We start from the raw sequence: 23,534 nt of genomic DNA on the forward strand, positions 1-23,534 counted from the left end.
AATGTGTTGGTACAATAAATATATCAAATACCCATAAAGTAATAAGATTTACGTTGTATCATACCTGAAAAACTGCTAAAGAAAGAAATCCTGAGCTCATATACGGCAGTTTATTATAAGTTATACAATTGGAAAAGCAAAATCATAATTTACATTCCGACATGACGGAGGTAAGTTCATCCAACGTTCATTTTAGATCAGATGAATAGTTTTTATATCCATTCACCCTTCTGCTGTCTTGACATATTTCAAATAAAATCTGTTTTCTTTGAAAGTTGATCTTCTTGAGCATGAACCCCAAAATTGGAGACAATAGTCTGAATCAGTTGTGTCTTTGTCATAAATGATGACAAATTCTGATGAAATCTTTTCATGGGAATCATAAGTTTCCTAAGTCTCCTCCAAAAAATACTTTTCTGACTCTGTGAGAAGGTGAACATGTCCACTTCTCCCCTTCATGAACTCCTGGACTTCTATTTCATCAATGTGTGCTGGTCACTGTCATGGTTGGGATTCTGTTTTCAGTTTTGTCAACATGGTGTTGTGTTAAAGACTTTTCATCCTCCATCTTTCATGTGTCATGTGTCCATAAACCGGTTTGTACAGTTTGTTGGAGCCAAAATACTTTGATTTATTGTTTTATTTATTTAGCTGAATATGAGTTGTCATACCCCCTTTTTGTTACGTCATGATTAGCCTGTCAATCAGCCATGGTGGGTGGTTGTCCTGGTAACCATTATAAGCCACCTGGGTGGTAATTGCAGGCAGGTGCGACAGGGGGAAGACAAACAGTTTTTGACCGTGCAACCGTGCAAGACGTGTAAGACAGAGAGTGGCGTTCTGTCATAAGTTTATGTTTAGTTTAAATATTGGAATTACTTTTGCTTTGACTACTGCTGATTACGAAATAAATGGATTGGCATGTCCGACCCGGATCCTAAGTCTGAGCGTTTGCATCAATTTGAAGCACGCGTTCCAAACAAAACCAACCCTGTTGCCCTGAGTATAGCCTATTGGTACAGGCTCTACACAGTTAGTTACCTTGATACCTTCTCTGTGTTTGTCTCTTGTCCACGTCCCATTACGGATGTGTCTCCACAGTGGGACAGGGTTTTTATATTATTCCCACTAGTGGAGGGGCCAAGACACGAGGTGTAACAGGGGAAGTTGTGGAGCTAATTCGTACTAATTTATTGACATTTTGCACATTGGTGATTTTCCTGGTTTTCTATTATTTAGGTTTGGAGTAATCATAGGGAATTGCATTAGGTTGTGTTATTTTGATGAAGCGCTTTATTTGGTTACGTCTGTTTGTTGGTAAAATATAAAGGAGAAAAGCTGTTTTCTGAACTGCAAACCATCTTTCTGTAATTTATTTTTTGTATTATTTATGTGTGTGTGTGTGTGTGTGTGTGTGTGTGTGTGTGTGTGTGTGTGTGTGTGTGTTCAGTGAAGTGTATCAGTCAGTTCAGTTTCTGTTCAGTCTGACTGAGGGAGGTTTTTGTACGACTGTTTTTCACTGTGTGAACACAGGACCACTGTGAAGACTCTGACAGTAATAAACTGCTGCATCTTCAGCCTGAACTCCACTGATGGTCAGAGTGAAGTCAGAGTTTGATCCACTGCCTGTAAAACGACTTGGTGTTCCTGATTGTCTGGTGGTAGCATAATAAATGAGCAGTTTAGGAGTTCCTCCATCTCTCTGTTGGTACCAGGCTAAACATTGGTTGCTGTTGTGAACATAAACATTCTGACTGGTTTTACATCTGATGCTGACGGAGCCTCCCAGAGCAGAAGTCACTGATCCAGGCTGAGTCACTGTGACTTGACCTCTGGACTCTGAGGAAACAGAGACACAAACAGAAAACAGCTTCATGGTTTTGTCAGCTTCATTTCAGAGGGACAGATGTTCATAGAGGAGAGGAGTTGGATTCTCTGGACTTTACCTGTGAAGCAGCAGCAGAGGAGAGTCCAGATGAGGACGCAGATCAGAGTCATGTTTTTGATGAGGAGGATTTCTGTGTCTTCTGTTGTCATGAAGGACAGCTGTCAGTCATCCAGAGTTCAAGTGTCAGGACTATAAACTCTCCCAGATCACTGGAGCGTGGTGCTGCTGATGCAAAGTGCTTCTATGGAAATGTTCCCACTGACTCCAGCAGAGACTCCATAACTCTGATGATGATGATGATGATGATGATGATGATGATCATCAATAGATCCATATGTGTACTGGCTTGTTTGAAAAATACATTTTCAAGACAGTTGCTCCAGGTTTTCTTTTAAAGACAGATATTTTTTTAAATATATGTTCTGCTTTCGAGTGCAGTAAACACTCATCCATTCATCATTTATACCCACCTTATTCCATTCAGGTTCACAGGTTTCTGTCGGAACTTATCACAGCTCTATTCAGGCAAAAGTCGGTCAACTCTCCACAATGTACCATTGACTCTCCAGTTTGTTCATACGTAAATCAAGTGAATCAAATTAAACTGCTATTTGATTCTTACTTTGTTATAAATTATAATACAGAGTTGCTAAAACTAACAATCCTTGAAGTTATTCCCCTAAAATCCGGTTGTTTTTTTTATGTAAAGTGTTCTACTGTTTCTCCAGATTCCAAAGTCTAATATTTCTTTCAAAAGTAAAAGATGATTTAAGTTTAAAAATGTAAAATCCAAGTAAGCATAAATATGTGATACACCTACACTTTCAGGTTTTATATCAACTTAAAAATTCAGAGTAACATGACATGTTTTGTAGAGTTTGTTTGTTTCAGAGTCAGAGAGCGTGTCTCTCTGCAGTCAGAGGTTTTTGTACGACGGTTTCATCAGTTTGTATCACTGTGGTACCCGTTCGGTGGAGGAACCAGACTGGAAGTTAACTGTAAGTATTTCTGATTCATTTAATGACCTCAAGTCTTTTTGCGGTCTTATTATTTAAAAATAGATGTTACTAAAACATTCGATGATACAGTTGTATTTTACAGGAAGTCATTTTTGAAGAGACATTTACGTTTGAGACACTCGAAAGACTTCTTCAGTTCAACATTTTGTTTGTAGGAAATAAATGTATTATTTTATTTATCAAGTTTGAAAAAAATGTTTCGAAGACACAATTTTAATTTAAATTAGTCATGTTAACTATATCTAGACTTCAGTGTTAAATCTGAATATGAAGTTTCTGAGTTTCATTGATTTGATGAGTTTGATATGTAGTTCAGTGGTTAACAGTATTTATATTTAAGGGAGAAATGCTCTTAACACCTTTTAAAGGATTATTAAAGTTAATTAACTATCAGAGAAACATTTAAATAGTGGGTCATGTTGTCTGTGTCATTGATAACTTTGTAGGAATTTTCTAATGTGAACTCTGGGTTTTGATGACGACGATTAAAAATGAACACAGAAGAACTTTGAATGAACAACATCCTTCATTTTCAAAACAACAAGGTTCCAAATTACTTTATGTTGGGGTTGATTGTGTGAAATCTGTTGCCAGAGATGTTGCTCAGAAAATATGACAACCCCTTTTTATTCAACTCAAAATATTTTTCATTCTACATTAGGCTTTTTAGTATATATATAATGAATATTGCTACATTAAAAGTGCAAAGACGTTATTGTTTTAGTTATTCCTGCCACTGTAGATATTTGATAAAATGAAAGACACTTTGTCCCATTTTGTACACAAAGTATTTTTTCAAGAGGAGCTTTTAGAAGTAGTGTGATATTTTAAGTACATTTTGAGAAATGTACTAAAAATGATCCACAAAAACGTGAAAATATCTGAAGAACGAAATGTTCTCACAGTTTTATCTTTAGTTCTGAAACCTGTCTGTTGCTGTGGTTCAGCAGTGATGCTTGTCTGTTACCACGGTTACGCACATAAGAGGGAAGTGAAACACTGAGGTGGATTTTTCATCTTAACTGTATCATTTCTTCTACTCTGCAGTGGGCCGAGTCCCCCCCTCCCTGACAGTCCTGTCCAGTGGGGAGCTGCAGCAGGGGACGGCCACACTCATGTGTCTGGCCAACAAGGGCTTCCCCTCAGACTGGAGTCTGTCCTGGAAGGTGGACGGCAGCAGCAGCAGCAGCAGCTGGGAGGAGAGCAGGAGCCCCGGGGTGCTGCAGGAGGACGGCCACTACAGCTGGAGCAGCACCCTGAGACTCCCTGCAGACCAGTGGACCAAGGCGCTCTCTGTGACCTGTGAGGCCACCCAGGGCTCCCAGACTCCAGTCTCAGAGACCCTGAGGAGAGACCAGTGCTCCCAGTCCTGACCTGACTCCCTGGGACTCTCAACCTGCTTTTACTCTTCTACTTCTCTCTCTCTCTCTGTTTCTTTTTCTCCTGAAATGTTTCAACAGTTATTCTTTCCTTCTTTTTGCATTGATGATGGCTTTAAACAATAAACTCATTAACAAGGTTATTTATGGTCATTGTGGTGATTTCAGTCCAGTACTTTACATGAAATCCATAGTTATTACTTATGTGTTGGTACAATAAATATATAAATACCCATAAAGTAACAAGATTTAGATTGTATCATACCTGAAAAACTGGTAAAGAAAGAAATCCTGAGCTCATATACTGAAGTTTATACAGTGTAGTTATAGATCAGATGAATAGTTTTTATATCCATACACCTCTCTGATGTCTTGACATATTTCAAATAAAATCTGTTGTCCATGAAAGTTGATCTTCTTGAGCATGAACCTCAAAATTGGAGACAATAGTCTGAATCAGTTGTATCTTTGTCATAAATAAAGACAAATTCTGATGAAATGTTTTCATGGGAAACATAAGTTTCCTAAGTCTTCTCCAAAAAAGACTTTTATGACTCTGTGAGAAGGTGAACATGTCCACTTCTCCCCTTCATGAACTCCTGGACTTCTATTTCATCAATGTTTGTTTGTTTGTTTGTTTTATTTAGGATCCCCATTAGCATTAGCCACAGCATTAGCTATTCTTCCTGGGGTCCGACATACAAACAACACACAAATAAACACTTAATACATACAGACATACATTACACATGACAAAACAAAACAGTAATAGACACAACTCCCTTAATCACAATCTATACAGAGGATAGAACTAAATCACCATCATTCTCAGACATACATACATCGAAATGAAATCAAATAAAACACCTTTATAACCAATGCCTGCCTGGAATGACCTTATCTAAAATTGTGCTGGTCACTGTCATGGTTGGGATTCTGTTTTCAGTTTTGTCAACATGGTGTTGTATTAAAGACTTTTCATCCTCCATCTTTCATGTGTCATGTGTCCATAAACCGGTTTGTACAGTTAGTTACCTTGATACCTTCTCTGTGTTTGTCTCTTGTCCACGTCCCATTACGGATGTGTCTCCACAGTGGGACAGGGTTTTTATATTATTCCCACTAGTGGAGGGGCCAAGACACGAGGTGGAACAGGGGAACTTGTGGAGCTAATTTGTACTAATTTATTGTCATTTTGCACGTTGGGGATTCTCCTAGTTTGTATTATTTAGGTTTGGAGTAATAATAGGGAATTGTATTAGGTTGTATTAGGTTGTCTTAAGTCGCTTTATTTAGTTATGTCTGTTTGTTGGTAGAATATAAATGAGAAAAGCTGTTTTCTGAAGTACAAAACCATCTTTCTGTCATTTATTTTTCCACCTGGAACTCAAAGGCCACGTTCCAGCTAGTGGGCGGGGCAGCTTGGTATCTGTTTGTTGATTTGTTCGCACATATTAAAAACAATACGAAAAAAAATAGTGACAATACAATAATTAGTGCAGTGCAGGTGGGAAAAAAAGAAACCCAAGGTGGGCTTATGAAGTATTCTCACCAGTGATAAATACAAATAATAAGTAAACAAGGTAATCAAACTTCACAAAAGCAGCACATGAAGAGAAAAAAAAATGTAAATAAATAGCTAAATACATACAAATACACCATCAAATTTACAAATAAATGATTGCAATGTGCATGTGTGGTTGCGTGCGCATACGCATACTCCCGAGCATGCACACAAAGCTACATCTATCTCACAGACTCTTTCACCATTCAGGTAAAAAAAATAAGAAAAAAGAAACGTCGGAATCATAAAATAAACTAAGGTAAAGTAAAATAAAGATAGTAAGAAGCCGTAATCATTAATATATTGATGAAAATGTATTAATTGTGAGCGTGCGTGTGTGTGTGTGTGTGTGTGCGTGTGTGTGTGTGTGTGTGTGTGTGTGTGTGTGTGTGTGTGTGTGTGTGTGTGTTCAGTGAAGTGTATCAGTCAGTTCAGTTTCTGTTCAGTCTGACTGAGGGAGGTTTTTGTACGACTGTTTTTCACTGTGTGAACACATTCTGACTGATGTAGTGAAAACTCTGACAGTAATAAACTGCTGCATCTTCAGCCTGAACTCCACTGATGGTCAGAGTGAAGTCAGAGTTTGATCCACTGCCTGTAAAACGACTTGGTGTTCCTGATTGTCTGGTGGTAGCATAAGTAATGAGCAGTTTAGGAGTTCCTCCATCTGTCTGTTGGTACCAGAATAAATAGTTGGAGCTATAAACATCCTGACTGGTTTTACAGCTGATAGTAACGGAGCCTCCCAGAGCAGAAGTCACTGATCCAGGCTGAGTCACTGTGACCTGACCTCTGGACTCTGAGGAAACAGAGACACAAACAGAAAACAGCTTCATGGTTTTGTCAGCTTCATTTCAGAGGGACAGATGTTCATAGAGGAGAGGAGTTGGATTCTCTGGACTTTACCTGTGAAGCAGCAGCAGAGGAGAGTCCAGATGAGGACGCAGATCAGAGTCATGTTTTTGATGAGGAGGATTTCTGTGTCTTCTGTTGTCATGAAGGACAGCTGTCAGTCAGAAAATCTGGTAGAAACAAACATGAACGAAATGAGAGAAGATGAACACACACAAATACATTTTAAATACATAAATACATAAAGTTAACCTGAAACCTAGTTGAATTTGTGTGTGTGTGTGCATGCGTGGGTGCGTGTGTGTGTGTGTGTGTGTGTGTGTGTGTGTGTGTGTGTGTGTGTGTGTGTGTGTGTGTGTGTGTGTGTGTGTGTTCAGTGAAGTGTATCAGTCTGTTCAGTTTCTGTTCAGTCTGACTGAGGGAGGTTTTTGTACGACTGTTTTTCACTGTGTGAACGGCCACTGATTGTTGATGTTGTGAAGACTCTGACAGTAATAAACTGCTGCATCTTCAGCCTGAACTCCACTGATGGTCAGAGTGAAGTCAGAGTTTGATCCACCATCTGTAAAACGACTTGGTGTTCCTGATACTCTATTACCAACATAATAAAATAACAGTTTAGGAGTTCCTCCATCTCTCTGTTGGTACCAGGCTAAACGGTTGGAGTTATAAACATTCTGACTGGTTTTACATCTGATAGTGACGGAGCCTCCCAGAGCAGAAGTCACTGATCCAGGCTGAGTCACTGTGACCTGACCTCTGGACTCTGAGGAAACAGAGACACAAACAGAAAACAGCTTCATGGTTTTGTCAGCTTCATTTCAGAGGGACAGATGTTCATAGAGGAGAGGAGTTGGATTCTCTGGACTTTACCTGTGAAGCAGCAGCAGAGGAGAGTCCAGATGAGGACGCAGATCAGAGTCATGTTTTTGATGAGGAGGATTTCTGTGTCTTCTGTTGTCATGAAGGACAGCTGTCAGTCATCCAGAGTTCAAGTGTCAGGACTATAAACTCTCCCAGATCACTGGAGCGTGGTGCTGCTGATGCAAAGTGCTTCTATGGAAATGTTCCCACTGACTCCCGCAGAGACTAGTTACATGTATGTCTCTTTTTTATGAATTAGTTCTGATTTTGAGACTGAATCATCTATCAATTCCGTGACTTAGAATATGTTAGTCAATAATTCAAGTTTGGGGATTTTCCTGTGTATAGAATTTGCCTAAAATGTTGAGTGTTTAAATTGAACACAAATTCACAAATAACATGCGTTGATGTGTAATGAGGAGATGCTACTAGACTCTGAGATTACTTTGTGAATCAAATCCATTTAGCTGTCCTGGGCAGTTATCATTAGTCACATTTCTAAGACTTCCAAGTCCTGCGGTGGCAGCTTAAAACTTCATTCTGGACTTAAAGAACGTTCCTTACATTTCAGAAGTACAGATGTTCAGATTTCCAAAAGTAAAATGTGCTCTAAAAAAGGATTGAGCCACCAATCTCAGACAACAAATATCCATCCATCCAACATGTTTAATTCTTGCTATCAGAAATATCTCCCTCTTATCAGAGAGGTTTCCACACCAGAGCAACACAGCCCACATGTTGACCTGGAAAATGCTTCTGTCAGGAACACGAGGAATGGACACAATTGCAGACAAAGGGAAAACTGTTCAAGATTTATTGAAAAAAATCAAGGCAGGCAAGGATCAGGCAAAATCCGAAGAGGGGCAGGCAAGGGTCAAAGTTCAAAAAAAGCTGCCAGCGAAGGCAGAGGTACCGCCGGCAAGGGCTTAGACAAAAACGTGGTCTGGGGGATGAAAAAGGTTGAAAAGGTCAAAAACTTGAAAAACTCACTTGGCTTGATAAACGGCTGAAGGTTTGGAGAACACAAGACAATCTGGCATGGACTGAAGAGAGACTGAGGCTTAAATACTGTGGGCATGATTGCACTAGAGTTATTGCAGGTGTTGTCAGGTAGGGGGGGAGGAGCCAGACACACCCACTTCAACCTCAGACTGTGACAGCTCCAGTGTTTTTGTAATTGTCAATCTGTTAATTTAGAGGGTTAGAAAAGGCGCCTCAAATTATACTTTTATAAAAGCAGACACCCCTAATTTTTTGGAGATTCAGCTATTCAACCAATTTAAAAATAGAGAACACATTTCATTTATTATTCTAATTTACTCTCATTCTTCTGATCTAATAAATATTGTGTCAGTCTGTGTCCACTAGAGGGAGGATGTAGGATGGGTAATGGGGGGAGGGATCAAACTCAAGTGGCAGACCAGATTAAATCTGCATTTGAACAACTGACAACAGCTACCTGTTTCCTGCTCTCCTTCCAGTACCATTCAGGAGAGTGTTTGCTGCCAGACATCCCTAGACCTGAGGCCGGTAACATCTGCAGGCTTTTTCTTCCTGCTGAAGTTGATCACCATTTCTCTGGTCTTGCAGACATTTAGCTTCAGGTGATTCAGTTCAGTCCAATCCAGGAATCTGTCCACCAGTTCCCTGTACTCCCCCTCTTATACGCCCGACAACAGCAGAGTCATCCCAGAATTTCTGTAGGTGGCATGACTCAGTGTTGGACTGAAAGTCATTGGTGTACAAGGTGAAGAGAAACGGAGAAAGCACAGTCCCCTGAGGAGCTCCAGCATCACTAACCACCACATCAGACAGAACACTGCCCAGACGGACAAACTGTGTGCTGCCTGTCAGGTATTCAGTCCTCCAGGAGATCACCGAGCTGCTGACACCCATCACCTGCAGCTTCTCACCCAGCAGCAGCTGGATGCTGTTAAAAGCACTGCAGAAATCAAAGAAGGAGATTCTCACAGTGATTCCTCCTCCATGCAGGTGCAAATGAGCTCGTTGCTGCAGGTAGATGACTGTCTTCAACTCCTAGATGGAGTTGATAAGGAAACTGTAGGGATCCAGAACCGAGTTCAGCTGTGGCCTCCGTTGGCTGAGACCCGTCTCTCCAGAACCTTTAACACGTGAGATGTGGGGGCCACTGGTCCATAGTCTTCAAGGTCCCATGGTCACGACTAGGGCTGAACGATTAATTGCATTTGCGATAATATCGCAATGTGATAAAACAAGATTTTCTAACCACTTCTATTAAACTACGCCTTGTTTTGGCTAAAGTTTAACCCGGTTTGGTGTCGTGCGATTGGATTCAGAGAGAACGACCCATAACACTTGTGTGAACAGACGTGTACAGACATGTGTAGACGTGTTAAAGAGGTAAAGCCACAGATTTGTTTTCTTTATTGTTGTAATCTGTGCTTTAAATAAATCTGACATTGTTTATTATAAAACAGACTGATTTATTGCTTGTGTAGTTGAAAAATAAATGAGAACAGGACCTTGAAAAAATAATCGCATATTAAATCGCAATGGCAATATTGAGGAAAAAAATTGCAATTACATTATTTTCAAAAATCGTTCAGCCCTAGTGACAACTTCCTGGGTACAGGAACCAAGCAGGACGTTTGATGATCAGCAGACAAGGACTACCTGTTCTCTGAAGAGTCTGTGAGAATAACCCTGTATGCTATCAAAACTGTTGAGTGGTGATGGAAGGAATACATCGAATGCTTCTCGATAGGGATGCTGCAATCCGATCCGCAGATCGAAAATATGCTGCGATCCAGCCAAAAAACACGGATCGGATCGAATCGGAGTGCAGGGGAAAACTGCGATACTAGCACTCAATTCAAAAAAGTCCGCTCCAGCTTTTCCATCCAGCACTTGCTTCTCACACTAGGAAGAAAGGAGAGGGGAGGGGGAGCTCAGTGATAACAACAACCGCGAGAGAGAGCATAAAATGTCAGCGGTGTGGAAATATTTTAAAGTAAAGGATGAACGAACTAGAGTCCTGCGCTGGACTGTTTTGTTCATCCTGCTCCCGCCCACTCCCGTTGAGTTTCTGACCATTACCGCCCGCAACGTTTGTGTTATTTTCACGCCCACCACCGCCCGTTCCCGCAAAACTCTGAGAATTCATGCCCGCATAATAATAGAGATGCATTGATTTTATGTCTTCTACCGTCCCGCAAGAGAAATGTCCTGGACAAATCTATCTAAATTAATGTTTACATGATACCAGCGCACTCGGGCGGCTCCCTCAAACAACCAACGTCGTTACAAACATTTGAAAAGCGTGAACAACTCCAACGAGACAGCAAGAAGGGAAAAGCAATTACAGAAAAGATTGCGCAGTTTATTCCGCTTGATGACCAGCCCCTGTCAGTAGTGAGTAATGTGGGATTTAAATGCTTAATTCAACACCTCGAGCCTTGCTACGCTATGCCTAGTTCTGTTTTCACCACACAGCAGCACAGGTTGCCACTGGTAGTAGAATTTATCTGACTTTGGAAGTCATGACTTTTATTTATGGTAACAAATGTCAAACAAAGCCTACTTTTAGTAAATCTGTTTTTAAATTTGCTTGATTTTTTTATATTGGCTTTTTCATGTGGAGATGTTATTTATTTTATTTAATGCTACTACCTATTTTATGTTAAAAAAATGTAATATCTAATAAATGGCCAGAGGTGGAAAAAGTACTGAAAAATTGTAATTGAGTAAAAGTATCTTTACTTTCCTTAAATCCTACTCAAAGTAAAAGTAAAAGTACTCATCTAAAAATTTACTCGAGTAAAAGTACAAAGGTACTTCATTTAAAATGTAATTTGAGTAAAAGTTACTTTCAGTTATTTAATGCAAAAAAAGGAAGAGTGAGGAATCAAATCCAGCACAAGTTGTTTTAATTAACTTTGAGGCATATTAAAGTACACATCCACACTTGTAAATTAAAAGCTCAGCTGAGCTCAGTAACATGATCCTTTTACTTCCGCAGAACAGGACAAAAAGGACAGTCACAACCTGTACTGTAAAGTGCAAACTATTTTCAGTCATATTGTCCAACCGACAACACTAAAACCAGAATCAAAGTATTGAAACACAAAATAAAGTGCCCAATGCCCGCAGGATCCTGCTATTCACAATAAACCACAATAAAATGCCCACAAGATTTTCACCATAAATTTTGTACTCAGTAACGTGAGGGGGTTCAAATGTAGCGAATTAAAATACTTGGGTCAAAATGTACTCGAGTAAAAGTAAAAATTACATATTTCAAAAACTACTTAGAAAATTACAAATTACTCATAAAAAGTACTCAATTACAGTAACGTGAGTAAATGTAATTTGTTACTTTCCACCCCTGTAAATGGCTCAAGTTTTGTCATAATAACCTAATGTTGTGGACTATTCATCTCAGGAAGTATGTTATTCTCATTCTGAGTAATGTCACTTTATCAAGCCTTTTCTATTATTCCACACTACAAAATAAGTACTAAAAAAGTGAACCTATTGGTCAGAACAGAGAGATAGAAATATGCGCTGGTATCGGATCGGTTTCGGATCGGTACTAGGGCTGTGGTATCGGTATCGGATCGCAAGTGAAAAAGTTGGATCACAGCATCCCTACTTCTCCACAAAAGCTAGTGTGAAACTTTAAAAAAGGAATTATGTTTGGATCGTCCAGTAAAAAAGACGAGGAAGCCAGAAACAACTGGAACATTTCAATTTCCCAAAATAGAATAAATGAATTTCAGACTGGGGCTGAACCTGGGAAGAGATTCAGGAGATGTGGAGTCGGATCATGGATGATCCTCGAGTGGGTCTTGTATTTGTTGTTTAGTCACAAATTTTAATGTTTTTTTGTCCTTTATGTGTGAAAGAAAATTTACTGACAAATACTAAACTAAGAAGGAGCAGCTAATTATGAATCAACTACAACTCACTTGTGTTTAGACATGAAAATTAACATGGAATTTCTCAAATACAGTGTGTGGAAGAATTTTTTCTCTCAGTACGGTAAAAATAAATACAAATTTTGTATGAAGTTTCACAAATGTTTTCTTTCTATTTTTATAGTGTTGGAACAAGTTGCGATTAATTACTTGTATCAGAATCTGACAAAAAGCATTGTGTTCAATCATGTATGAGTAGTTGTTCCCTGTAAATATTGGCTCCACCACTGAGCTGCAATCTCCAGAATAAACCCACAAAAACAAACGAGAGGACCTGAACTTGGACATGGAGGTTATGAGACACTGGCAGGATTAAAGATGCAGCTTCATTTTATTAATATTTTTATTATTGTATTATAGTGTTTCTTTATCTTTTAACATCCACAAGTCTGGTGGTTGTGTGATGTTTAACACGGCAGAGATGGACACAGTTTGTTAAAACTAATATTAATACTACTACTACTACTACTACTACTACTACTACTACTACTACTACTACTACTACTACTACTACTACTACTACTACTACTACTACTGTCCACTAACAGACGCTTTTATCCAAAGCAACTTACAACTGAGAGAAAAACACAAGCAAGAAATCCCACAGGACGGTCCAGTTGGACAAATGTAACTCAATCTGATGAGCAGAGAAGTTTACTAAATACAGAAATGCTCCTGAAAGAGCTGAGTCTTTAGCTTGCTCTGTAAAGTAGGTACGGACCCTGTAATAAAAGAATGAAACACAAGATGAAGACAGAATGAAGCCTGGATAGGAGTGTATGTGAACGTAAAACCTCTCTGTTATAAACCAGTCACTACTAACTAGGGAGTCATGTCACTATCAAGACTTTCTGAAGCTGAGGTCAAAGGTCATTACTAAGCTTTACTGATCTAACCGTCCCAGAAGGACTCGTCTTCATTCTGGTGGAAAATCTGGTAGAAACAAACATGAACGAAATGAGAGAAGATGAACACATGAGTGTTGGAATACATTTTAAATACATAAATACATTAAGTTAACCTGAAACCTAGTTGAATTTTTTTGTGTGCGTGCGTGCGTGCGTGCGTGCGTGCGAGCGTGCGTGCGTGTGTTCAGTGAAGTGTGTCAGTCAGTTCAGTTTCTGTTCATTCTGACTGAGGGAGGTTTTTGTACGACTGTTTTTCACTGTGTGAACGGCCACTGACTGTTGATGTTGTGAAGACTCTGACAGTAATAAACTGCTGCATCTTCAGCCTGAACTCCACTGATGGTCAGAGTGAAGTCAGAGTTTGATCCACTGCCTGTAAAACGACTTGGTGTTCCTGATTGTCTGGTGGTAGCATAATAAATGAGCAGTTTAGGAGTTCCTCCATCTCTCTGTTGGTACCAGGCTAAATAGTTGGAGCCATAAACATTCTGACTGGTTTTACAGCTGATGGTGACGGAGCCTCCCAGAGCAGAAGTCACTGATCCAGGCTGAGTCACTGTGACCTGACCTCTGGACTCTGAGGAAACAGAGACACAAACAGAAAACAGCTTCATGGTTTTGTCAGCTTCATTTCAGAGGGACAGATGTTCATAGAGGAGAGGAGTTGGATTCTCTGGACTTTACCTGTGAAGCAGCAGCAGAGGAGAGTCCAGATGAGGACGCAGATCAGAGTCATGTTTTTGATGAGGAGGATTTCTGTGTCTTCTGTTGTCATGAAGGACAGCTGTCAGTCATCCAGAGTTCAAGTGTCAGGACTATAAACTCTCCCAGATCACTGGAGCGTGGTGCTGCTGATGCAAAGTGCTTCTATGGAAATGTTCCCACTGACTCCAGCAGAGACTTCATAACTCTGATGATGATGATGTTCATCAATAGATCAATAGGTTCACACTATCAAGAAGGTATCAAGTTTGAAAACATGATTAGAAACAAATATGATGCAGATTAACTCTTCAAGACATTTTTATTTTAATATCTGTTAATTTCTTGGGAGTAGAAAAGATTGGGAGTAGAGATCCATCCATCCATCCATCCATCCATCCATCCATCCATCCATCCATCCATCCATCCATCCATCCATCCATCCATCCATCCATCCATTCATCCATCCATCCGTCCATCAATCCATCCATCCATCCATCCATCCATCCATCCATCCATCCATCCATCCATCCATCCATCCATCCATCCATCCATCCATTCATCCATCCATCCGTCCATCAATCCATCCATCAATCCATCCATCCATCCATCCATCCATCCATCCATCCATCCATCCATCCATCTGGTCTCAGGGATCAGCTGAAGTCTACAGTATTCCAGTTCTGTTCAGGTCAAAGGTCGTACTCCCTGAATTGGTCACCAGTTCTCAAAAGAAGTTACTTTTTTATATTTATGATTCTTTTCACCCCCTCTGTGTCACAGTAAATAGATTTCTTCTCCTCATGCATAAATCCCTGAGAATATCATTGCAACTAAACACTTTTATTACGTAACTGGACTTGTCAGTTTGTCTACTTTGTCTCTAAAGTTTCCTGCGTGACATCTACTATAAACTTCATATAAATCACATGAATAAAATCCAACTGATAGTTGAGTCTTACTTTGTTGCACATAAGAATCTGGAGTTTCTACAAGTCACAAAATGTTGGAAGTCTTTCAAAAAAATAGTTTATTTCTGTCTAAAGAAAAAGATTTTATAGAAACAAAATGTGACATACAAAGAAAAAATGAGCTTGGATATGTGCTACATGTATAAATACATATTTGTTATATTAGTTGTTGAATAGAAAAAAATGAGATGTTTTGTAGAGTTTGTTTGTTTCAGAGTCAGAGAGCGTGTCTCTCTGCAGTCAGAGGTTTTTGTACGACGGTTTCATCAGTTTGTATCACTGTGGTGGACTTTTGGTGGAGGAACCAGACTGGATGTTGGAAGTAAGTTTCTATTAAAATAATGCTTTATTTCAGGACATAGTTTTATTCTCCTTTTATCTCTTCTTTCAAGGAGCTCTTATGTGTCCTTCTACTTTTATTGTGTTGTTTTCGGAGACTTTTTTACTTATAAGAAATATAGTTTTTTTTCTAAGACTAAATTTCACATATCATGATGGTCTAAAGGGATGAAAATGTTTGTTTCATTTGTTGTAATTTTTTCAATATTCAGAGTTTGTAGCTTTAGTTGAGTGTAGCAGAGTCAGAGAGCGTGTCTCTCTGCAGTCAGAGGTTTTTGTACGACGGTTTCTTCAGTTTGTATCACTGTGGTTCACGTTTGGTGGAGGAACCAGACTGGATGTTGGAAGTAAGTTCAAACTTAAATTTAAAGGAATATTGTTACTTACCTTCAACATTTCTTTTTTAGACTGTTGAAACCTTATGTTTATTTATTTTGACAGTAGTTTTAGTATATGGTATCTATTGTTTATTTAATATCATGTAATCTGAGTCAGAAGTGGAGTTAAGATATTCAGTAACATCTTCCTGTGGAATCACAATTTGAAACAATTTAATTTCTAGGAAACATGGATTTTAAACATAAAAGTTGGTCAGTGATAATTTGAAATTCAGACTTTATGCACAGATTCAGGGTAAAATTGACAGATCAAAATGTTCATAAACTGTGATCTCTTTTCTTTCAGTTTTGTTTTATTTCATTTTTATCGTTGCTTAGTTTTCTGATAAAAACTTTTATGATAAGTTGGAGGTTGTAGACTGAGGTTTTGGTACTATTTTAATTTGTCATATTTCAGCTGAAACATGGTCATGGTTCTCTGTGCTGATCTGCATGAGAGGTTTCTGAAAGGAAGTGAAACAATGTGTTTCTGAGTGACTGATGGAGCAGAAAACATGTGACAGAAACTTCTTCCAGTTCAAAACTCACCTCTCAGTTACGGTGTCCCAGTGTGTGTTGTTGGTGGTTCCTGTCCTCTAACCTGAGTGGTGTCTCCTAGGTGATGTCCGTCCCTCCCTGACAGTCCTGTCCAGTGGGGAGCTGCAGCAGGGGACGGCCACACTCATGTGTCTGGCCAACAAGGGCTTCCCCTCAGACTGGAGTCTGTCCTGGAAGGTGGACGGCAGCAGCAGCAGCAGCAGCTGGGAGGAGAGCAGGAGCCCCGGGGTGCTGCAGGAGGACGGCCACTACAGCTGGAGCAGCACCCTGAGACTCCCTGCAGACCAGTGGACCAAGGCGCTCTCTGTGACCTGTGAGGCCACCCAGGGCTCCCAGACTCCAGTCTCAGAGACCCTGAGGAGAGACCAGTGCTCCCAGTCCTGACCTGACTCCCTGGGACTCTCAACCTGCTTTTACTCTTCTACTTCTCTCTCTCTCTGTTTCTTTTTCTCCTGAAATGTTTCAACAGTTATGTTTTCCTTCTTGTTGCATTGATGATGGCTTTAAACAATAAACTCATTAACAAGGTTATTTATGGTCATTGTGGTGATTTCAGTCCAGTACTTTGCATGAAATCCATAGTTATCACTTATGTGTTGGTAAAATAAATATATAAATACCCATAAAGTAATAAGATTTAAATTGTATCATACCTGAGAAACCGCTTAAGAAAGAAATCCTGAGCTCATATACTGCACTTATTATATCTTAATACAATTAATTGGAAAAACAAGATCATAATTTACATTCAGCCATGACGGACGTACGTTCATCCAACGTTCATTTTAGATCAGGTGAATAGTTTTTATATCCATACACCTCTCTGATGTTTTGACATATTTCAAATAAAATCTGTTGTTCTTGAAAGTTGATCTTCTTGAGCATGAACCCCAAAATTGGAGACAATAGTCTGAATCCGTTGTGTCTTTGTCATAAATGAAGACAAATTCTGATGAAATGTTTTCATGGGAATCATAAGTTTCCTAAGTCTTCTCCAAAAAAGACTTGTATGACTCTGTGAGAAGGTGAACATGTCCACTTCTCCCCTTCATGAACTCCTGGACTTCTATTTCATCAATGTGTGCTGGTCACTGTCATGGTTGGGATTCTGTTTTCAGTTTTGTCAACATGGTGTTGTATTAAAGACTTTTCATCCTCCATCTTTCATGTGTCATGTGTCCATAAACCGGTTTGTACAGTTAGTTACCTTGATACCTTCTCTGTGTTTGTCTCTTGTCCACGTCCCATTACGGATGTGTCTCCACAGTGGGACAGGGTTTTTATATTATTCCCACTAGTGGAGGGGCCAAGACACGAGGTGTAACAGGGGAAGTTGTGGAGATAATTCAGACTAATTTATTGTTATTTTTCACGTTGGTGATTTTCCTGGTTTGTATTATTTAAGTTTGGAGTAATCATAGGGAATTGTATTGTTGTCTTATTTTGCTGAAGCGCTTTATTTAGTTACGTCTGTTTGTTGGTAGAATATAAAGGAGAAAAGCTGTTTTCTGAACTGCAAACCATCTTTCCGTCATTTATTTTTCCATAAGGAACTCAAAGGCCAAGTTCCAGCTAGTGGGCGGGGCAGCTTGGTATCTCACACACTCTTTCACCATTCAGGTAAAAAAAGAAGAAAGAAACCTTCAAATCATAAAATAGTAAAGTAAAATAAAGATTGTAAAAAGCTGTAATCATTAATATATTGATGAAAATGTATTTGTGTGTGTGTGTGTGTGTGTGTGTGTGTGTGTGTGTGTGTGTGTGTGTGTGTGTGTGTGTGTGTGTGTGTGTGTGTGTGTGTGTGTGTGTGTGTTCAGTGAAGTGTATCAGTCTGTTCAGTTTCAGTTCAGTCTGACTGAGGGAGGTTTTTGTACGACTGTTTTTCACTGTGTGAACATAGGATCATTGTGATAACTCTGACAGTAATAAACTGCTGCATCTTCAGCCTGAACTCCACTGATGGTCAGAGTGAAGTCAGAGTTTGTTCCACCATCTGTAAAACGACTTGGTGTTCCTGATTCTCGACTACCAACATAATAAAATAGCAGTTTAGGAGTTCCTCCATCTCTCTGTTGGTACCAGGCGAAATAGTTGGAGTTAAAAACATCCTGACTGGTTTTACATGTGATGGTGACGGAGCCTCCCAGAGCAGAAGTCACTGATCCAGGCTGAGTCACTGTGACCTGACCTCTGGACTCTGAGGAAACAGAGACACAAACAGAAAACAGCTTCATGGTTTTGTCAGCTTCATTTCAGAGGGACAGATGTTCATAGAGGAGAGGAGTTGGATTCTCTGGACTTTACCTGTGAAGCAGCAGCAGAGGAGAGTCCAGATGAGGACGCAGATCAGAGTCATGTTTTTGATGAGGAGGATTTCTGTGTCTTCTGTTGTCATGAAGGACAGCTGTCAGTCATCCAGAGTTCAAGTGTCAGGACTATAAACTCTCCCAGATCACTGGAGCGTGGTGCTGCTGATGCAAAGTGCTTCTATGGAAATGTTCCCACTGACTCCAGCAGAGACTTGTTATATCTCATTTTTGTGAATTATTTCTGATTTTGAGACTGAATCATCTATCAATTCTGTGACTTAGAATATGTACGTAGTCAATAATTCAAGTTTGGGGATTTCCCTGTGTATAGAATTAGCATACATTTTTTGAGTGTTTAAATTGAACACAAATTCACAAATAACATGTGTTGATGTGTAATGAGGAGATGCTACTAGACTCTGAGATTACTTTGTGAATCAAATCCATTTAGCTGTCCTGGGCAGTTATCATTAGTCACATTTCTAAGACTTCCAAGTCATGCAGTGGCAGCTTAAAACTTCATTCTGGACTTAAAGAACGTTCCTTACATTTCAGAAGTACAGATGTTCAGATTTACAAAAGTAAAATGTGCTCTGAAAAAGGATTGAGCCACCAATCTCAGACAACAAATATCCATCCATCCAACATTTTGAATTCCTGCTATCAGAAATCTCTCCCTCTTATCAGAGATGTTTCCACACCAGAGCAACACAGCCCACATCTTTACCTGGAAAATGCTGCCGTGTTTTTTTAAGTCGTGTAATTGTCAATCTGTTAATTTAGAGGGTTGAAAAAGGCGCCTCAAATTATAGTTTTATAAAAGCAGACATCCCCTAATATTTTGGAGATTCAGCTATTCAACCAATTTAAAAATAGAGAACACATTTCATTTATTATTCTAATTTACTCTCATTCTTCTGTTCTAATAAATATTTGTGTCAGTCTATGTCCGCTAGAGGGAGGATGTAGGATGGGTAATGGGGGGAGGGATCAAGCTCAAGTGCGGGGCATGGTAGACCAGATTAAATCTGCATTTGAGCAACTGACAACAGCTACCTGTTTCCTGCTCTCCTTCCAGTACCATTCAGGAGAGTGTTTGCTGCCAGACACCCCTAGACCTGAGGCCGGTAACATCTGCAGGCTTTTTCTTCCTCCTGAAGTTGATTTCTCTGGTCTTGCAGACATTTAGCCCAGGGAGGGCGAAGCATTCTTGATGGGCCCTTGTGGCCTAAACAGTCCCGTTAAAACATAATCGCTAAAAAAAAATGCCACAGATCAGCCCCTCTGACACACAACCACATCAGCAGTACCTGTTAGGTTTCTAAATCATCAACATAAATTAATAACTTAGGAAAGACACAGAGACTGTTAGAAATGATTTTCAAGGCTTTCTGCGCAGAAGGGAATCATAGTCGGAGCTTACAGAGCAACTTGGCCCTCTCGGATACTCTCGACAAATGCCTGCTGGGTCCTTCTTTGCAGGAGGTATTTATTTGAGAAACTGACAGGCGTCGGCTATGTTAAGACAACCAATGGTAGACAGTGGATGGACAATGGGAGGAAACAAACAGATAAACAGGACATTTCAGTTGAAGAGTAACTAATCTTATGGTATGCAGAGCAAACAGACATCCTTTCTGTTGAGGGTGTTCCAACAGAATTGTCTAACTGAAATGAGACAGTTGTGGACCAGCCCAAACCCCTGAGCAGTTTAGGGAGTGGCTGTTGTAACTGGTAACATGTGATAAGCAATTGTCTAAAACACAGTCAGCTCTTCAAGCTGACCCGATTCTGTTTTTCATAAGAACAAAACATAATCCAAAAAGGTTGATTAACCTCACATACCATTCAGGACAGTGTTTGCTGCCAGACATACTGCATGTATCTCTAGTCTATTAATTATAACTGGGGGAAGATTTTCGAAATGTCGAGAAAAAAGTTGAAATGTCAAGATTAATGTTGATTTACAATCTCGAGAAAAAAATTGAAATGTCAAGAAAAAAGTCAAATGTTGAGAAAAAAGTTGAAATTTTGTGAAAGAAGTTGAAATGTCGAGATTAATGTTGAAATCTTTGTTAACAGAAATGTTGAAATGTAATATTTATTCTACAAATTGTTACAGCATTGGAAAATGTTCAGAATGTTTGTGTCATGTTTGTCCTCCTACAGAAACCACATTAACACAAAAAATATATTTCCCTCCCCCATCGATTTCCATTTTCAAACATTTTAGAAAAAGCTCCAGGGAGCCACTAGGGCGGCGCTAAAGGGCCGCATGAGGCATCAGAGCCGCGGGTTGCCGAACCCGTCCTAGATGGAGCTAATAAGGAAACTGTAGGGATCCAGAACCGACTTCAGCTGTGGCCTCCGGTTGCTGAGACCCGTCTCTCCAGAACCTTTATCACGTGGGATGTGAGGGCCATTGGTCCATAGTCTTCGAAGTCCCATGGTGACGACTTCTTGGCTACAGGAACCAAGCAGGACGTTTGATGATCAGGAGACAAGGACTACCTGTTCTCTGAAGAGTCTGTGAGAATAACCCTGTATGGTATCAAAACTGTTGAGTGGTGATGGAAGGAATACATCGAATGGTTTTCGACAAAAGCTAGTGTGAAAATTTAAAAAAGGAATAATGTTTGGATCGTCCAGTGAAAAGAGACGAGGAAACCAGAAACAACTGGAACATTTCAATTTCCCAAAATACAATAAATGAAATTCAGACTGGGGCTGAACCTGGGAAGAGATTCAGGAGATGTGGAGTCGGATCATGGATGATCCTCGAGTGGGTCTGGTATTTGTTGGAAAGTCACAAATGTTCATGTTTGTTGTACTTTATGTGTGAAAGAAAATTTACTGACAAATATTAAACTAAGAAGCAGCAGCTAATTATTAATAAACTACAACTCACTTGTTTTTAGACATGGAAATTAAAATTTGTCTGATGGGAGTTGTTCAAATACTGTGTGTGGAAGATTTTTTTTCTCTCAGTATGGGAAAAATAATTTAAAATTTTGTATGAAGTTTCACAAATGTATTCTTTCTATTTTAATATTGTTGGAACACGTTGCGATTGATTACTTGTATCAGAATCTGACAAAAAGCATTGTGTTCAATCATGTATGAGTAGTTGTTCCCTGTAAATATTGGCTCCACCACTGAGCTGCAATCTCCAGAATAAACCAACAAAAACAAACGAGAGGACCTGAACTTGGACATGGAGGTTATGAGACACTGGCAGGATTAAATAAACTTTTATGGTTTCAATCTACTCATTCCCCTCACCTGTGCTTCCCCGCCCATCTCCACACCAGGTTCTACCAGATTCAATTCAATGCATTCAATCTTTATAAAGGATGTAGATGAAACTGAGATCATTGACATTGTGAGGAAATTTAAGAATAAAAAGTCCACTGACTGGCTAGGGTTAGACATGGCCCTAGTTAAAAACATTATATACTGCATAGCCAAACCTCTTGCTCACATTTGTAACCAATCTTTTCAAAAAGGTACATTCCCTAATCAGATGAAAATAGCCAAAGTCATCCCAATTTATAAAAACGGAGACAGACACTTATTTACTAATTATAGACCCATTTCACTGCTCCCACAATTCTCCAAGATATTGGAAAAATTATTTGTGCTTAGACTTGACAACTACATTGAAAAATACAATCTTCTGTGTGATCAACAATTTGGCTTCAGAACTAACAGATCAACTTCAATGGCAGTGATGAGTTTAGTAGAGCAGGTCTCTACAGCCATTGACAACAACAAACTTACTGCAGCTGTGTTCATTGACCTCAGTAAAGCATTTGACACTGTTGATCATGAATTGTTGATGAAGAAATTGGAGAAATATGGAATCAGAGGGACTGCGTGCCAGTGGTTAAAAAGCTACCTTGCAGACCGTTACCAATATGTACAAATTAGGGAAACCAAATCAGCTTTTTTGAAAATAAAATGTGGAGTCCCTCAAGGGTCGGTTCTGGGGCCCAAACTTTTCATACTATATATTAATGACATTGTTAATGTATCAAGGTTCTTTAAATGCGTCCTATTTGCAGATGACACTAGTTTGCTTTGCCATGGTACAAATCTGGAGCAGCTCCTGAGAACAGTGGAAGGGGAGATGGATTTTATGAAAAAGTGGTTTGACGCCAATAAACTTTCCCTAAATTTAAGCAAGACCAAACTTTTAATATTTGGAAACCGAAAGATCAATGAAGAAATTTCTATCAAAATCAACAATATTCCCATTGAAAGAGTAACAGAATACAAATTCCTTGGAACACTCATTGATCATAAATTAAAATGGAAATCACACATTAATTATGTCAAAAAGAAAATGTGTAGAACTATTGCAATTATAAATAAATCAAAAGAATGTTTAAATTCAAAGTCACTCAACCTTTTGTATTGTTCCCTTGTAGTTCCATACATGTCTTACTGTGTGGAGATGTGGGGAAACACATACAAGACCCATCTAAAACCCATTTTTGTATTACAGAAACGAATAATACGTATAAAAAAAAAAACGTTCCATGAGCCAACCAACGCTCTTTTTATAAATTTAAATACTCTCAAATTCTGGGATATAGTTAAGTTGCAAACTTTATTGGTCCCATTCAAAGCTCACAACAATCTCCTTCCACGCAGCATCCAAGAGCTGTTCCAAATCCAGGAGAACAAATATCAACTGAGAAATGCTGGTTCGTTCAAAAACCAAAAGGCAAGAACAAAGTCAAAAGAACATTGTATTTCAGTAAATGGTGTAAAACTATGGAATTGTTGCGAAAAGGACTTAAGAATGTGTAGTTCAATCCATACCTTCAAAAGAATGTTTAAA

At 39.3% G+C, this 23,534-nt stretch overlaps 1 protein-coding gene and 6 gene segments (V, D, J or C); 2 read left to right on the forward strand and 5 right to left on the reverse strand.

The window, feature by feature from the left end:
- Window positions 1-1,516: 1,516 nt before the first annotated feature.
- Window positions 1,517-1,998, reverse strand: LOC133460719 (Ig kappa chain V region 3381-like). The segment is given in 2 exon segments: window positions 1,517-1,839; window positions 1,947-1,998. Coding segments are annotated over 2 exon segments (375 nt in total).
- Window positions 1,999-2,747: 749 nt separating this feature from the next.
- On the forward strand, window positions 2,748-4,332 carry LOC133460857 (Ig kappa-b4 chain C region-like). The segment is given in 2 exon segments: window positions 2,748-2,886; window positions 3,955-4,332. Coding segments are annotated over 2 exon segments (465 nt in total).
- Window positions 4,333-6,329: 1,997 nt separating this feature from the next.
- On the reverse strand, window positions 6,330-6,808 carry LOC133460858 (Ig kappa chain V region 3381-like). The segment is given in 2 exon segments: window positions 6,330-6,649; window positions 6,757-6,808. Coding segments are annotated over 2 exon segments (372 nt in total).
- A 337-nt stretch (window positions 6,809-7,145) lies between these two features.
- Window positions 7,146-7,627, reverse strand: LOC133460859 (Ig kappa chain V region K16-167-like). The segment is given in 2 exon segments: window positions 7,146-7,468; window positions 7,576-7,627. Coding segments are annotated over 2 exon segments (375 nt in total).
- A 1,553-nt stretch (window positions 7,628-9,180) lies between these two features.
- On the reverse strand, window positions 9,181-14,168 carry LOC133460860 (uncharacterized). Its single transcript, XM_061741609.1, has 3 exons — window positions 14,117-14,168; window positions 13,691-14,009; window positions 9,181-9,508 (listed from the first exon to the last, which is right to left on the reverse strand). The coding sequence occupies exons 1-3, from the start codon at window positions 14,166-14,168 to the stop codon at window positions 9,181-9,183; spliced, it is 699 nt and encodes a 232-aa protein (XP_061597593.1).
- A 1,250-nt stretch (window positions 14,169-15,418) lies between these two features.
- Window positions 15,419-16,818, forward strand: LOC133460861 (Ig kappa-b4 chain C region-like). The segment is given in 3 exon segments: window positions 15,419-15,427; window positions 15,740-15,791; window positions 16,441-16,818. Coding segments are annotated over 3 exon segments (384 nt in total).
- Window positions 16,819-18,262: 1,444 nt separating this feature from the next.
- On the reverse strand, window positions 18,263-18,735 carry LOC133460862 (Ig kappa chain V region 3381-like). The segment is given in 2 exon segments: window positions 18,263-18,576; window positions 18,684-18,735. Coding segments are annotated over 2 exon segments (366 nt in total).
- Window positions 18,736-23,534: the final 4,799 nt, after the last annotated feature.

This window comes from Cololabis saira, chromosome 15, assembly GCF_033807715.1.
Source record: "Cololabis saira isolate AMF1-May2022 chromosome 15, fColSai1.1, whole genome shotgun sequence".
Lineage (NCBI taxonomy): Eukaryota > Metazoa > Chordata > Actinopteri > Beloniformes > Belonidae > Cololabis > Cololabis saira.

Coding starts and splice junctions, on each gene's coding strand:
- LOC133460860 (XM_061741609.1), bottom strand. CDS start 14,168: ATGACTCTGATCTGCGTCCTCATCTGGACTCTCCTCTGCTGCTGCTTC. Junction 14,010..14,116: donor CCTCTGCTGCTGCTTCACAG/GTAAAGTCCAGA, acceptor CTGTTTCCTCAG/AGTCCAGAGGTCAGGTCACA. Junction 9,509..13,690: donor AGTCAGTGGCCGTTCACACA/GTGAAAAACAGT, acceptor TGATTTCTGCAG/TGCTTTTAACAGCATCCAGC.